Source organism: Nesoenas mayeri (assembly GCF_963082525.1).
Source record: "Nesoenas mayeri genome assembly, chromosome: 4".
Lineage (NCBI taxonomy): Eukaryota > Metazoa > Chordata > Aves > Columbiformes > Columbidae > Nesoenas > Nesoenas mayeri.
In genome coordinates, this window is record NC_137540.1 from 5,261,132 (window position 1) to 5,276,237 (window position 15,106).

Genomic DNA, 15,106 nt, shown 5'->3' on the forward strand with positions numbered 1-15,106 from the left:
ATGCCCTACTTATAAAATGACATTGCAGGTTTCAGAATACATCTGTAAGGAAAGCACATGGCGCATTCCTCTTTCCAAGCCTAAAGCCACAGACAGACAATTCTGCCCCTACCTTCCTGATGAAATTAGCGTGGCACTCTCCTTTCTGCACAGGTGGAGGGCATGCCGGGGGGACGCTGTACGCTTTGTGACATCTGCTCTGCTCTGCTGCATATGAAACGGCTGACAAGAAATGGACTTCAACAAAATTGACCTCCTTGATCACACTGGTAATATCAAAGCTCTAGGTCAAGAAAACAGAACAAAATCATTACAGTGGTGACATTTATTTATGAGATTTATAATCAATGTTACATTGGGATTTTAATACCATACATATATTATTCAAAGGCTTTTGAAGTACAGTCTGAACAGGTTTTGAAGGAAAAGAGAAGCTACTTCTTAAGCTGAAAAAAAGACAAGACACAGTAACGTTCTAGATACAAGCAGATGTTTCTGGACAAACCACTTTCCCCATACTGAGCCCCCACCGCAGGCTGCAGCACTCCGCTTGCACACAGAAGTGCTTGAAGGATAAGGACGGCAAGACAATCTTTACCTTCCTTCGTCATTCAGAACTCCTCTGCATCTTTAGAAAGACACCTTGTTCCAGCTCAGAAAGCTAGTCTATACAGGAATCCTTCCAACTCACTCTGTGCCGCCAGCTTATCTACCACAAAGCACTAAGCTGCCTTCCGCGTGAATGCTGCAAAGCTGTATTTCATGCCAGCTGCACTCTCATCCGCAAAATGTATGGATATGCATTCTATACCAGCACCAAATGAAGCATTTGGGGGCTTCCTCATTGGCCCACAAAATCCCCTGCAAATGTTCGGTTTCAGAATTATCCTGTACTATCAAGCTAATATGTTTCCAATGGCTAATACCCATTTCTTCTTCACAGTGTTCATTTGTGACAAGCCAAGTCTTGGCAATTTTTTCCAACTTGTGAGCAGCCCAGCTATAGCATCACTTACATCTGTAGAGTACGGCAGAAAATTACAATGTAAATAGTATCCCCCATACAGAGCCTTCACAGAGTCCTTCCTGCAGAAGTCGTTGCCATGTGGAACAGGTGAGCAAAGCACAAGTCTGGGTCACAGTAATCCTAGACACAATCTAATACTGTACACTCTGCTTTTACAGTGAAGGCCATTTCACTGTTACAATCTCAGACAGAATGAAGTTGCAGAAATAAGGGCAAAATAATATCGCTTCCCGATTCTACAGAGCCTGCTACTGGCAACCCTTTAGATACTCTCTAAATAGCAAATAATTACAATTGCGTAAAAGCTCTAAGACATTTCTTATTTGACTGATGGTAAAACTAAGTAACAGAGGTGATTTGTCCCAGGTCACACAGACCCAGGTGGCAGAAACTAGCTCTCATGGCTCAGGCCAGTACCTCTGCAATAAAACCTGCCAGAACAGTAAACACTGAGATATGAAGACACCAGATTTCCTTTGTAATTCAGTTATTCCACTAACATTCTTCCTTTAACTTCTCCTTTTTTTGATTCTAAGAGAAAAGCAAGGATTGTCCCTTCTGCTAGTAGCCAGAATAATTTTATATTGTGAAGCTATAAAATTAGTTGGAATGTTTTTGCCATTCTCAAGATTGTTCCATGATGAGTACTCTCATGCTGATACAGGCTAAGCTCAAAAATGCAAGCCAATGTTATCAAAAGCCCAATATTAAAAATAAAACCCCTATATTAAAAAAAAAACAACATGGAAACACAAAGGCTTTGCAACATGTGCATTTTTATTTCAGTATTCACATGTAAACCATTCTAATACCAATCAGTAAGCAGATTTACAGCTAATATAACAGATTTAAGCTTACGTTTCCTTAGAGCTGTGACAGATCCCAAGAAGCAAGACTTACACTATTAGCTGAATTGATCCTCTTGCATGTGTCCGCTCATTTAGAGTGACATGTTCACCTCTAAATCTGACTCTGTTGCTACTGAAAAGGTAAATACACTTCTCTTCCTAACACTTATCTGATTACACATGCAGTCCTCAGGTCAACACTTTCTACGTCCAAGCACCTATTTTTATGTGCAGTTGAATGCAGTGGAAGTGCTCAAGAAAGTGCTCAACAGAAATGCTTTGAAGAAAAAACAGAAGCACCTTTAGAAACAAGCACATTACTTACATATCTGTTGAACATGTTGTCTGTTCTCCCAAGAGTGATATTGTTGATCAGGATCTGTGCTACTGTATCTACTCCCTCGAAAACCAAGTTCACTTTCTGCCACTTTCTGTAGAATGTAACATACACATAAAAACCTGTTAGAATACCTGGAGTTAACACCACACAGGAGACAGACAATATAAACATGTGTATCACAGTTATCTTTGGCAGCATTTGCATCAACTACCTCTAAAATCATTTGACTTAGTGTGTGTCAAATAAAGATAACAGCTGCAGTGGCTCCAGTCTGCCACACAGCATGTTCACATACCCACCAGATATCAGACAGGTTGGCTTCCAGATAGCCTGAGTATCATCCTTCCTCAGCTGGTAATTCATAAGTAATTTTTAACAATTAAAAAAAATAGAAAAAAGCAACAACCAAAGTGTTCTTTAGCAACAGCTTTGCAGCTGTACATTATTGCATTATTTGTTTTATTAGACACAAAAGTATTACGCAGATTTTGAGCTGAACTTGCAATTCCGCATGAAAGGTGGCACAGAACTATTTTAGACGTATCCTTACTGCATACCTGATATCAAAAGGAGATTTGAACGTCCTGCTGTAAGTCCAATTATCCAGTGAGATCCATCTGTACATCACATCATTAAATCTATAGTATGGATCCTAATAACACCAAGAAAAAGAAAATGACAAGACTTATTTAGTAATAGTGTTACTACATGAAATGCATCGTAATATCCATTAGATGAGCACTTCTTATTTCGGACAGTCTGCAAATGCAAAATCTACCTTATTTAGGTAGTCCTGATATTCCTTCTCACCTTTGAAATAATATGTGAAAGCAAAGCTTTGGTGATATTTGACTTTACCTACACAGGTCAAAACCTGTTTGCTATAATCATTCATACTTAAACTAGAGAGAACAGGGTTTGTTTTTATATTAGGAATGACTTGGCTGGAAATTAAAAAAAAAAAAGCCAAGACAGCTTGTGACTTAATGAGAGGAACAGAAATATGATCACCTTCATAATGATGGAGAAAGTAAGACTAATAGGATTTTAAGAGACAAAGAAACAGCATTTTAGGCCTCTAGGGACAGCAGTGAACAAATCTCTACAGTTCAAAATAATTGCAAATATTCCAGTTGTTTTGTGTCAACTAGTCCTGATGTGGTAAGGCTGACTTCAATTCTTACATTTGGAGAAAGGGAGAAAGAGAAGCAGCAATATAATTTCATTTGCTGTATAAAATGAAATGACTGCTTTTGAGAAAAACGCTGCATTTATACCAAATGTGGTCTTTTCCCTTCAGCCACACTACCCAGGAAGAATGAAAGGCACAGCTGGTTTAAGCTACGTCCTCGACCTTTTTGGCTTCATGCTGTACTGATTACCTTACGACGGGTCACAGTGTTCCTCACCTAGGCTGTAGGAATCAGGTATGTGGACCTGATAACTCACCACCTTGCACCTGATTCAAAGGCAGCAGAAATACATGGTGTAACATCCCCGTGGCAGACGGCTCAGAGTGCAGGTATCTGTGTCTCTGACTGCCAGCTCAGTTCAACCCCCTTCAGCACCTGCACAGCTGAACTGCTTTTCAAAAACTAAGACCAACCTCTTTGGCACTACATGACTCAAACCCAGCTAGGAGAAAGCGTAGCTGCATTAAGGTTCCCTTTGAGAGGAGTGTTTTACAGTACCAGCACACCTAATCATACCATCTAAGTGACTGTCCTCATCAGCATAGTCCCTTCTGGAGTCCCACAGCAATATAAACATCATTCATTGAGCCCACAGAGAGGGAAAGTTGTCACCTTGCCTCTACACGTTATGCTCTATCCGTCCAATTTCTTACTACAAGGGAATAAGAGTCAAGAAAGAAAAGGTCTTGTCACTTCAGTAAAACTGTGACCTCTGTATTGGTAATACAGTGTATTCTCTGAAAATAATCATGAACTTAGCAGAACAATCCCTGAATTTTAAGATATCCATATCATTACTTTTATATGCAAAATGTTTTGGGGAATGTATCTTAGACTTTAAATAAGATATAAAATTTAAGGCTAATAAATGCATACTAAAATGCAAAATTTAGGCTCATAAAAGAAACTCCGTTAAGATTACTGTATTGAGACAAAGAAAGGCAAGCCTCAAATCATCAGAGACCATGAAAACCCACAATATGTCCTTAAAAAAAAAAGCACACTTTTAACAACTGTCTTGCTTTAACATTCTAAACTATTTTATTTTAGGTTCTGCTTTGGAAAATGTGCATGTTAAGTTTCAATCATTGCCACTTGTATGTGGAAATATTTAAGAAAAGGCATAAGATGCAAGTTGCAAATGCACTACCAACAGCAGACTGCAAAGTCAAAACCAATTTGGTTAGTGATAAACAATCGACATCGGTGCCTCGTCGAAGATCAAGACGCCGCATAAAAGAAACCTGCACTTTCTCCCGCAAAAGCAGGGATACTGAGGTGTTAATGAAGAAAGACCTGTGTCTGAAGAACACAAGGTGTTCTAGCAGCAGACAGGAATGTAGGAATGGTTCAGCAGAGGCAGCAATTACCAACAGAGCTGCTTGTTTGAGTCTCCTCAGAGCACACTGCAGATCCTCCTTCCTGAAGGGACTTGCTTCTTCTGTATCAGCCTAAAGCCTTCGAGAAATGCCTTGACTGCTAAACTGCATGTCATAGAAGAGCTAATTAGCTCCTTGTGACTCGTAAGAATATTGTATCTTCCTCACAGGCATCTGCCTCTTTAGATGGGAAACCCCTAGTTCTGTGTACCTTCATATAAACCTTAACAGCTTACTGATATCATAGCTACATAACTAGAAAAACAGCTTCATATCACACAGGAAAACTGCTAAATGCTGGTTAGCTTTAAGTATGACAAACGTTGCTTGGTGTAGAATCAGTCATGTGGCAATGTTCAAGCAATGCTTCTAAGGCAATTCAGGAAAAATGTACGACCACAAGTCCTGTAAGAAAGGAAAATTACTTCTCCAATACACTTGCAAGATTATTGACTTTTTCATTATTAAATGCTACTGGTCTGAGTGCTGGAAGATGTACCTATAGAAGTCATATTGTTTGGATTTATCTGAAACAGAATTTAAAGCAGCTCACATTAAAATTAAATGTTTATTTCAGAAAACTGGATGGGGAAAAAAATAAAGAAGACATTTAAAATCCTTAAGGGCACTGGGAGAATTGGAAAGATGGTAGGAAATAGACTGCACGTGTATTACATACACTTCATATTCATTGCCTCAACATGCTCCTGGAAACAAGTCACAGGGGTGGATTCAGCTATTTTTAGATCCCACCAAACATGACAGCCTTGCGTTTTCCTGCATTTTGGGTAAAAATTCAGAACCACTCAAGCTCCCTGCCTGTTTGTTCTCTGCTCCCAACTTCAATGCTGTAAGCAAGCAGCAAATCACCTGCTGAGATGAGGTAAAAAGCCCTGCTTCAGAGCATCAAAAGGAAGCAATTTCCAGTTGGGATAACAGGACATGAGCAGGATTTCAAAAGCACTGGCAGCACTGAACTGAAGGCACTGCCAAGCGGCTGGGTGGAAGCCCTTCCTTGTAATGATTTTAGGGGGACACTGGAAAGTCACACAAGCTAAGAGCTTCTCCTGTTAAGCAGGAAATGGATGAGACGTGAACACATCAGAAGTGAGGCTCAAAGTCCATGTAAGAAAGCTGTGCCAGGCGCACCCCGGGCCTAGGAAGGTCCAGCTTTAGGCCCCCACGTAGCCAGGAGTCCAAGGGAGCCCGGCACAACCACCAGACAGACTCAGCTGAATCCAGGAGGAAAATCAATGAGTAATAAAATGAACTATGATAACGGGAACAAAAATCAGATTCCTTTGCTTTATCCTACTTTTGTTATGATCTAACTTGAAATTGCCTTGCATGCTCTTCTCTCATAGATCAACTTTGCTGATATTTTATAATGTGCAGCATAAGAAAATTCTGCTGACATAACAGATTATCAAAATAAAACTTGCAAGTGATGTTTCACGATTTACAGTTTAATGGTTTTGCTGTTGCCAACTTCAGACTGGGAGCTAAATAGTTAAGATACGTACCTATGTCCACAAACTCCTTGGCAGGACATTTATACAATTTTCAGCAAGCCCAATTTCACATATTTACAGCTTGAAGTCAAGCTGAACTAACAGTAGTGATGAACGGACCGTATTCTTGGAACAAGAGTTTTGGAAGTCCATCCTAAAGTGATTCATTTTCAGTAGTTATTCTAACAAAGCAGTAAACTGAATGTCACCTTCCGCTCAAGATATGTTACGGCCAAACAGAACCAAACACCACTAAAGAGTTCATTAACAAGGTATTGATACCCATCACCCAACATTCTTTGAATACTCTGATGTATTTAACAGGCTCGTATCAATTGTATCTATTTTAACTTCACAAGCTTTTGAAAGATAAACTTGAGTGCGCTTTAATATTCATCCTAAGTTCCACTAAGGCTTTGAATGCTTCCACATATGTTCATATAACTCAGCAGAGCAGGTTTTAATGGAAAATAAAATATTTATCTTAATCAACTATTTAATCAATGAATGCCATTTAAGCTGTTAGAACCATACAATACCAAATGCAATTGCTACCTGGCTTGCTCTGAAAAATCTAAGTTACAATGAAGTGTCAGAAAATATGCAACAGCATATTGTATATGAATACAGAACAAGTCACAAAAAATACACACTGTGTCACAGAAGTGAAGAAATGTCACTCGAGATACGTAAGTTTCTATGTCTTCCAATCTATTTTGATATCCAAGTGTGATCAAGAACACTGTAACGTTCTGTGTCAAGTGCATGCCCTTGTTGAATAACAGGACAGAAACTGCGGTATTATCCAGCCCCTATATTAATATCACAGTTGCAGATTGCCCTTAATAGTTCTTTACAAATCAAAGTGACAGCTAATCAGACAAAATAGCTTTTCTGTATGAATGCAAATGGCTGTCAGATGAGAAAACCCAGCTACAATAGCCATATTTATCAGAACTGAAATTTTATAGGAGTCATGGGCCAGCAGGAATGGCATCATGCAGTACTTGGACAGCACATGCTAAAGGACAACTAATTCTAGCACAAAGATTTAATGCACAACTTACCTGCTGATATATATTGCTTATCAGAACTGTGCCTGAAAGAAAATACTACACTGACAGTGGTTAAAAACTAAATCTCCAGACAATATGGTTTCTGCAAATCTTCTTTTTCCATATATGTAGGGTTAGCAAAAGATTCGCTGCGAATTTGCAAAATGTCTGTGCTTATGCCCAAGCTTTGCACTAACTTTATTCAAGTGACTATTACTCTTGTTTATGTGCATTTCTCATGTCTTCTTTTAAATTGTACATGTGAATAGCAGTAAGAGGCATGGAATCCTAATGAAATGTTATTAAAACAACCCAGCTGAATGCACACTCTGATGGTATCTCCTACCCTTAGAGCTTTTATCACACTTAATGCACTATTTGAACTACATTGGTGATAAATGGGAGAAAATAATACTTTAGTAGGAAACCTGGAAGTATCTTTCCCAAGAGCATTTTCTAAGATATGTGCTTTTGGTGCATTCAGAAAGATGTGTTCAACCAATGTATATTTTATAACCCAAAGAGTAAAGGCATCTCCAGAATGAATGCTAAGAAGATCCAGCGAGATGAGTAATAAACTGTCAGTGTCAGAGAGATATCTTCCAATTCAAAGGTATGGCCTGTACGGCAGATTAAAGGCTATGAACATGCAATCAGCTAGAGCATCCCTGGGCAAAAACAGTTTGTGCATCGACCTAAATTTGAAAGGAACCACATGCTGATAAGCTGTTTGCAGCCTACTCTTGCAATCTAAGTCACATTTTGCAGACTTCATATCCAGCAGCTTGTTCTCGCTGCCATTCTTCCCCTCGTTTGTGAGATGCCCACTAAGCTACATTGTTGGAGCAGGCTCTTCCAAACGTTTTAAATTTCTGTTTTGGGTGCTAACCCATGAAAAATTCCCAAGGATACAGCAGCAAAGGATGCACTGCTATTTGCTGTTTTCAAATCACAGAAAAACAGCACATAGATTTCACTAGGTCACTGCTATCCAGAATAATTTAGTTGCCACCAGCTTTGTTCTGTTGCCTGGTACGGCTTTTCAGGCCAATCTTCAATTTTGATTACAAGCAGTAAGCTTTGGGATTGCTGGTCTTGAAACATTTTCAGTGGGATGAACAAAAATCCACTGCAAGAGCAAAAGGAGCAAACGGAAAAAAATACTCAAGACCAAAGCTTTTAGGCAGCTATAATAAAACTCCTAATTCTACACTTGACACAACCCCAAAAAGGACTGATTTCCAGAGATAATGAGCACTGAAGAAACAGAGCAACCACTCCTCTATGCCTCTCGAATTCAGGCTGCGTGCATCCTTGTGTAAAAATAGGAATATAGGAACATGATTTTAGGCACCGCACCTGCGTTGGAAAACATTTGGTCATAAGCATTTTCACTGCAATGACGAAACCCCAGGACAAACAGCTGAGCCACACTTTGCAGCACAAAGCCACGCATTGCAATAACAAATGATGTCACTGACTCTCTTCGAACAACCCAGGTTTGCTGCTTTTCAGAATGCTACAAGTACAGCAGCAGGGACTGATTACATTTAACACCATCTGTGAGAGACTGGATATCTGCTAAAGCTGCCCCCATATTTTGCCACACTCTCTGTTCTATCTTTTAAACAAAAATCTGATTTTAAAATAATTTCATTATCCTAGTGCAAATATTTGCGTGAATGCTCCTTTCTGTAAAGTGAGTTTTGCTAAACCGAGTAAGGGGTTTAAGTTGATCTTAAGTTACTTATAAACACCTATGTATAGAAACAAGTCAGCACATTCTGAGCTTGGACCTAGCCAGGCACCAGCCGGCTCTAGTCCAGAGGTCAAGCAGCCACACTAGTGGAGTATTTTGGTTAACTCAGCTCCTCTGCAGAGCATACTAATTCTAACCCTGCGGATTCAGCAACAATTTCCAGACCACAGCAGGTTCATATCTAGCCATATCAGCACGTGTCTGGAGCAAGTTCATACTTGTATTCACGTAAACGTGTTCTAAGCGTCCACAACCAACCATCATCGATTTAATTAGCCAAGTATTCATCTACCTATTAGCAAGAGCCATACAGCTGGCCAGCAGGCTGACTAAGCTTTCGTGCCTCTGTGCATGCTCGGGATTCTGCCCAGGCACGTGAGAGTTCATGATTACAGCCTCACATCCAAACATTACACTGCTGCTTCAGATGACTAAAATTACAAGTCAATTTCCAGCCATGCGGCTAAACCAGCAATCACATTTTCTCACTTTGCAAGAGTACTTAATGTGAGCAGTTAAATGTGAGTCTTTCACTACGTCACTGTCTTGTGTGAGTCAGTGCATTGGTCAGAGTTTCTCCTGAATGATTATTCACACTTCTTACAGCAACACCGCCCAGCACAGCTGAACATCTGAGACGCGCAGTTTATCTGATGCACTTCTGCATGGGAGAAACCAGCATAGTTCTCTTCGCTGATCTTCCATATATAGTCTACCTGCCCACTGCACTTTTTAGAACTTTAGAAAAGCCATTTTAAAACCTTAATTGTATATGTTCAAAATGTCTTGTCACTAAGCACACAGATGTTGAAACAACAGACCATCGTGGCTCAGCTTATCCCTTCTTAGTGTCTTCTCCAATGTTTACTATCTCTTTTATCTGGCAATGACACTCTTTGGAATCTATTATTATTACTGGGATTTGCAACCTATGCCAACACAGAATAATACAAAAATTATCCTGTCTGAAGTGGTGCCGCTTTCTCCTTATACTGCTCTAACTGTAGTCGGAGCAGAGCCGGATATTAACTTGAAGAATAAAAATTAAATCGAAAATATAAAATGCACACATCCAGAATGTATTTTTTAAATGAATGCTGTACAACAAATGCAACATTGGACCCACAGTGAATATATAGATATATCTGATATTATCAGACAACATATGACAGTACTTCACGTTTTCTAGTACGGAAGTGTATTTATCGGTTTTATAGATTATTTTGGTAACTTCACTGTATTTTTTTCCTTGTTCTAGGCACACATTTCATTTTCCACATATCTCCTTTTAAAAAGGCATCTTATTTTAACAATGACCCAGTTAAGAGTCATGGTTCTTGACAGGTCTGAGTGACAAGCAGCATATGCTGATATAAGGGTACTTTGCTGCTAGTCTACAATGGCAGTTTTGATCATTTCTTCCAGTTTCCAAAAAACCTAAAAACTAAACGAGACAATAGTAAACAGAAGCAGTAAAGCTGCTTAGAAGCGTTAAGGCAGTAACTAGTCTTCTAAATGTAAGTTTCATACTCATGTTTCAGAGTATACTTCCCTTAAGCAGCACAACTGTTCTGATGTGCCCTGCACGTGTGAAAAGGATTTTTAATGAATTGAAATGCCTGGAATCCCTAGACTTCTTGCATCAAGCCAAACTTTAACAGGTTGGGTTTAGCTTTTCATTCTTTTGTGGTAATACTGTAGGTAAACATGACTTGCATGCTGTGATGATATTGTCGGCATCTGGTGTCAGCACCTTGGTTCTGTGTCAAAACCACAGAATCTCACGGGCTGGCAGTTGCATCCCTGGCCCAATGTGGGACTGTAACCTCCAGTTACCCATCCACCTGAGGATACTGCAGCCACCAAATCCTTTGCCTCTGGAGGGACTAAGGAAATGAAGTCTGGCCGTCGCACTGGCAATGCCAGCAAAACTGGCAGTGGGACTGAGCACTGTTTTGGAGGAGAGGGGGCTGCCTCTAACTGTGCTGCTGAAGATCTCACATGGGGGGTCATTTTTTTTTCCCTTTGTGGCAGGCTGCCCACTCACAGAATGTCAGGGGTTGGAAGGGACCTGGAAAGCTCATCCAGTGCAATCCCCCCATGGAGCAGGAACACCCAGATGAGGTTACACAGGAAGGTGTCCAGGCGGGTTGGAATGTCTGCAGAGAAGAAGACTCCACAACCCCCTGGGCAGCCTGGGCCAGGCTCTGACACCCTCACTGAGAAGTTTCTTCTCATATTTAAGTGGAACCTCCTGTGTTCCAGTTTGCACCCATTACCCCTTGTCCTATCATTGGTTGTCACCGAGAAGAGCCTGGCTCCATCCTCCTGACACTCACCCTTTACATATTTATAACCATGAATGAGGTCGCCCCTCAGTCTCCTCCAAGCTCCAGAGCCCCAGCTCCCTCAGCCTTTCCTCACACGGGAGATGCTCCGCTCCACTCCACCATCTTCGTGGCTCTCCCGGAGCGGCACGGCGGGTACGCGGGCCCTGTTGGCCCACCGAGGCCGAGGGGAGGCGGGCAGAGTACCGTACCTGGATGAGGCCCCGGCGGTGCAGCGCGGTGTGCACGCAGCCCGGCACCTCCCCCGGCAGCACCACCGAGCCGTTCCCGCTGCGCAGCCGCCAGCTCCCCCGCAGGCTGTGCACCTCAGCCCCGGCCCGGCCCGCAGCCGCCGCCAGCAGCAGCAACAGCAGCGGCGCCGCCAGGCCCATGGCGGAGGAGCGAGCCGGCCGGCCCCTCACCGCCGCGGAACCGCGTCCTCAGAGGGCGGGGGCGGCGCTTCGGGTCGTCAACGGCCGGTGGGGGTGAGGGCGGGGCGGGCGCCTCCTCACGCCGCCCGTTAACGGCTCCTCGGGGCTGGGAGGCCGCTCCAGGGCCCAGCTGTAGGGGGAGGAGGAAAGATGGCGCTGCTGGGGACGAGCCAGCGCGGTGCCGGGGAGGATTTCCAGTCAGCGGGAGCGCGGCTGCCCCCGGGCCTGCCGGCTGAGCCCAGCCCGCATGACGGCCCTGAGAGCGGGCGAGGGGCCGCCGTCCCCTTCCCGCCCTCTCTCCGCCTCCAGCGGGGAAGGGGCGCCTGCACAGTAACGGCAGATCTCGCTGTAGCAAATTCAGAGCTCTAGAAAAACTGCAGCGGAGACAGAGGAATGAGGAAGAGCTGTGACAACACCACACAGGAAAACTTTCGGTGTTGGGTCCCTCATCATGAGATTTTTAAATGGCCTCAGGCTTCTACCTTTATCCCATAAAATTAGAGAGGCTTATAAAAGCAGAACAAACATCATGAACATCTCATAAAATAAGTACTCTAGTTTCTCATAAAGCAGTGCCAGCACTGTTGCTGTAGATTTTGTTTACAAGAATTGAGTATGTGCATCTGCAAAGGAGCAGAAGGGGCAGCTCTGAAGAACCTTAAGTAGGGTTTCCAAGCCACACTGTGGCTTTCCTGCATGCTGTCACTAGCTTAATCCCTTCATTCACAGCCTAAAACCAGGAATTAAAGCAAGAAGTTCTTAAATGACTCAGGAGAAGTAGCAAAAGGCAAGGAGATGTTCTACATCATGGCACGGTTGCACTTCAGCGAGCTGGAAGTGGTGGAAAACAGTTGTGCAATCCTCTGAATCTCATTTCACTATATAGAAAAGTGCTCAGACTTTCACAATTGCAAGAGTGACCAGCCCACATACCTTCCGAAGGTTCTGACAGAAAACAATTGAAGAACTTGAAGACTAGATTCCGTGTATTCCTGCTTGGCTGCAAGCAGATTAGAAAGCACTTGGTTTGCTTTTCTTCGGATTGTAAAATTAGAGAAGGAAAGAATACATAAAACACCTTGAGATGCTGAAGAGTTAATTACTTTAACAACGTAATACATTTCATATACCAAAACAGAAAAATAAAGTGTGACACACAAAAACATGGTGCTGCTCCTCGTATGCAGCATAGAATGTAAGAATAGGGATAGCAGAGCTTTCACACACCTAATTCAGTACAGAATCGACTCCAGGTAAGTCTTTAAAACATTACAGAACGTGGACAGTATGCCTTTATATTTTGATCCAAATCCTTCTAAGCTGACAACCCTTTGTTTCAATATGAAATAAAAAGCCAGTCCTTCCATTCATATAGCATATAAAGTACACAATATTTTTCACCTGTGAGAGCATGGGGAGCACAGTTCTGAGAAATACTGGTCCAAAAGGAGAGAAACAGTAGCTGATGCTCTTTCTGTCCCTCTAAAAAGAAAAAGTAAATAAATAAAATCTCTGCTACCAGCTTCAAAAAGAGATGGCTGGGACCCATGCTGTTTGGCAGCAGAATTCTGTGCAGAAATTCAGCTGTTGGAGCAGTTACTGTGTGTATTTTTAAGACTGAGTAACCCACATTCAATCTATTGACTAACTGAAATGCAAACCCCATTTCAGTTCAACTCCCAGCCGCCTTTTAGTGAGACTGGCAAAAAAAAGACTATAATCATAGAACGCTGAGTTACCCCAAACTGCCTTTGCATGTTCTAGACTTCAGTCAGAATTAATATCTTCTCACCTTTAAAAGTTCAGACTGTAAAACCATCATATGTTAATAATAGAAAGCCTTGTTCCATTTCTGCCCTCATCTGCCGAAGAGTAATACATTCAGGAAAATCAAACAATTCGGTGTATTTTTCCTTAAATTCACTCAACACTAAAAACATTTAAACAATGTTGTGCTGCTTGAGTGCTACCTTGTAGGATATTATTTCTCAAGAAGCAGATTTACAGAGAATTAAGTTTTAATGCTACCAAAGGACAACTGCAAGCTGGCACTTTGTTTTTTTTAATAAAGCATTTTCAGTAAGTCATGTGGTAGCTTCCCAGTAAGAAGGAAACTGCATTTCAAGATGTTTACTGTACTTCCGTGTTTTCTTTGCCTTTTATTCTTTCTGCTGAAGACTGAGTGGAGCGACACACACACAAAACCCCGACCTACAAACAATGCTGTAATTAAGTATTCTGAGAACACACTGTTTCCCTGTTCGAGGCGTATAATTAAGTTAAATCATGTCTCATTTTCATGTCTCAGTTTTAAGGTTTGTTTTTTGTTTGTTTGAAGGTATTTTTACACAAATGGCATTTTTACTATTTAAAGATAGAGTCTTAAAGCCTGTGGTTTCATCTTTTAAAATCTCAAGCAAAGCAAGGTCTTATGTGTGGCTTTCTTTTACTGTGTACCATATTCCATTTCTTTCTGAAATGCCACAAATTTAGGAGGTTACTACAATTCTTTACAATACTGCAAGCAGATATTCTTTATCACCTAAGACAAAAAGCTGAAGGCAAACCCATGTTCTTTGGCTATTAGAATAAATTCAGAGTCATTCCATTGAAGCTGCCATGTTAATCCAGAAGTCTTCTGTTCCCCATCGCTACGCAATCTCTATCACCGCGACAGGCTGCTGTTTTCTCTTTCAAATTCACTTTCAATGAGTTCATGCAAAGGTTTTGCACAAGCAGGTTCTCACAGATTTGGCTGCAGTACTTCAAGATATTACTGCCCCCACCTGTCCACCCTGTACCATTCTTCTGCTGAAGGTTCCCACCTCTGAAGCAAAACAGGACTTGTGTGCACACAACTAAATGACCATCTACTTTGGGGAGTTTTGCAGAGATGCAGCAGTATCAGTGCAGACATGTTTGATAAATACCGGTGTAAAACCGGTGTTTGCATGGTTGTAAATGCATTTGGACAGCACAGCAAATCTGTATCAAAGTCCTACAGCTCCTCAACGTAATGTTTCTTGATTGGCTCTGCAAAACATAAAACTGCTATGCAGAATAGTTACTTCCTGGGCTGGTATAAAGGCAATATAGTGCACGAAGCCCTCCTGCTACAGATTTGTTAAGGGCAGACAGAAAGAACGCATTTCAGGCATTATTCTGTATTTATCTTGAAATATCCAGAATGGATGTTAAAAATAAAATGAGGAAATAAATTAACATTTCTTTTAGAT

The 15,106-nt window shown here is 41.5% G+C and overlaps 1 protein-coding gene across 11 annotated transcripts in view; it reads right to left on the reverse strand.

Annotated features, from left to right (window-relative positions):
• The window catches only part of MANBA (mannosidase beta), a 50,830-nt gene extending 38,969 nt beyond the window's left edge, over window positions 1–11,861 (reverse strand). For 9 of the 11 annotated variants that reach the window (XM_080343288.1, XM_080343287.1, XM_080343292.1 and 6 more), the window contains exons 1-4: window positions 11,652–11,861; window positions 2,773–2,867; window positions 2,201–2,306; window positions 113–283 (exon numbers count right to left, since the gene is read on the reverse strand). In XM_080343288.1, coding sequence (XP_080199414.1) covers window positions 113–283; window positions 2,201–2,306; window positions 2,773–2,867; window positions 11,652–11,831 — 552 coding nt within the window. In that variant the 5' untranslated portion in view covers window positions 11,832–11,861. The other 2 variants (XM_080343293.1, XM_080343294.1) reach the window with 2 other exon arrangements.
• Window positions 11,862–15,106: the final 3,245 nt, after the last annotated feature.